The 1,385-nt window shown below is 60.3% G+C and overlaps 1 protein-coding gene across 1 annotated transcript in view; it reads left to right on the top strand.

Annotated features, from left to right (window-relative positions):
• Window positions 1–6: 6 nt before the first annotated feature.
• LOC103621160 (cystathionine gamma-lyase) overlaps window positions 7–1,385 on the top strand; it is a 6,082-nt gene continuing 4,703 nt past the window's right edge. Inside the window, exons 1-3 of the mRNA XM_017742439.1 lie at window positions 7–133; window positions 721–856; window positions 1,191–1,286. Of these exons, the coding sequence (XP_017597928.1) occupies window positions 814–856; window positions 1,191–1,286 (139 nt within the window). The 5' untranslated portion in view covers window positions 7–133; window positions 721–813. The remainder of the gene's footprint in view (window positions 134–720; window positions 857–1,190; window positions 1,287–1,385) is intronic.

Genomic DNA, 1,385 nt, shown 5'->3' with positions numbered 1-1,385 from the left:
GCCGCCCTTCAAGCACTTCGCCACCAACGCCATCCACGTCGGGCAGGAGCCCGAGCAGTGGAACTCCTGGGCCATAGTGCCGCCTATTACGCTCTCCACCAGCTTCAAGCAGGCAGAACCCGGGAAGAACAGGGTGAGTGCGGCCGCCACGGGGACAGCGGGTCACCCACAGGGACACCGAGCCCCCCTCCCGGCCCCAGCGTGGCCCGGCCGGGGGCCCGGGAGGCGGCAGGTCCTGGGAAGGGGAGGGAGCTCCAAACGCGAGCATCTCGCTCCGCCGGGAGCGGGGCTTTCGCCAGGGAGGCTGTGGAGTCTCCTCGCTGGGGATATTCCAGAGCCGCCTGCACGCGACCCCGTGCCCTGTGCTCTGGGATGGCCCTGCTGAGCAGGGATGGGACCAGGGGACCCTCCTGGTCCCTTCCAGCCTGACCCAGCCTGGCATTCTGAGGATGGTTGGACTGTGCAGCCCAAACCCTTTGCTCCCACAGTGCCCACAGATGGATTCCTAGGGAAAAGCAGGAGAATGTGGCTCTTCGCACCAGTGCCCCCCAGACCCCTTTCTCTGGTGGGGATTCCCAGCTGGATGTGCCGGGACATCTTCCTGCTGCTCTGGGAGGAGCTGGATGCCCTCAGCCAGGGCTCTTTAGAGAGCCTAGAACTGCTGTTGTCCCAAACTTTCCCAGTGCTCTCTCTGATGTTTGTTTCTTACTCCCTCCCCAGTGTTATGTGTACACCCGGTTTGGGAACCCAAGCCGGGATGTCCTGGAAGAGGTTGTGACTACTCTCGATGGAGCCAAATGCCGTGAGCAGCTCATGGGTTGGACAAGCCTGGCCGCCCTCGATGGAGCCAAATGCTGTGAGCACCTCATGGGTTGGACGGGGCTTGGGACAGCCTGGGACAGTGGGAGGTGTCCCTGCCCATGGCAGGGGTGGCACTGGGTGGGCTTTGGGGTCCCTCCATCCCAAACCATTCCATGATTCCGTGACCACGGCTCTGGCTGTTGGTTGTGGGCAAGAGCAGCTCCGTGCTGGGCAAGAGCCCAACGCTTCTCGCCCAGAAAAGTGACAGGACAGGTTCTTTTCAGAGGACAGGTTCTTTTCAGAGACAAAGCGAGGAAGGCCAGGGCGAGTCTGACTTGTTGTGTCACATCAAACACGGCCCATCTGCCACTGACTCCTTTCTCTTCCAGGCTTGGCTTATTCCTCTGGCTTAGGAGCTATTCTGAACATCTGTCACCTGCTGAAGACAGGGGACACAATTATCTGCATGGATGATGTCTATGGAGGTGGGTACAGCACCCTGTGGCTTCAGTCTTCATTGTGCAAGGCATTAAACCTGCCTGTGGTTCTCAGGAACTCTCACATTTCCCCGTAGGACCTCACTG

This window comes from Corvus brachyrhynchos, unplaced genomic scaffold (genome assembly GCF_000691975.1).
Source record: "Corvus brachyrhynchos isolate BGI_N302 unplaced genomic scaffold, ASM69197v1 scaffold2548, whole genome shotgun sequence".
Taxonomy (NCBI): domain Eukaryota; kingdom Metazoa; phylum Chordata; class Aves; order Passeriformes; family Corvidae; genus Corvus; species Corvus brachyrhynchos.
Note: the sequence above shows the minus strand (reverse complement) of the source record. Positions and strands in the feature narration are given on the sequence as shown.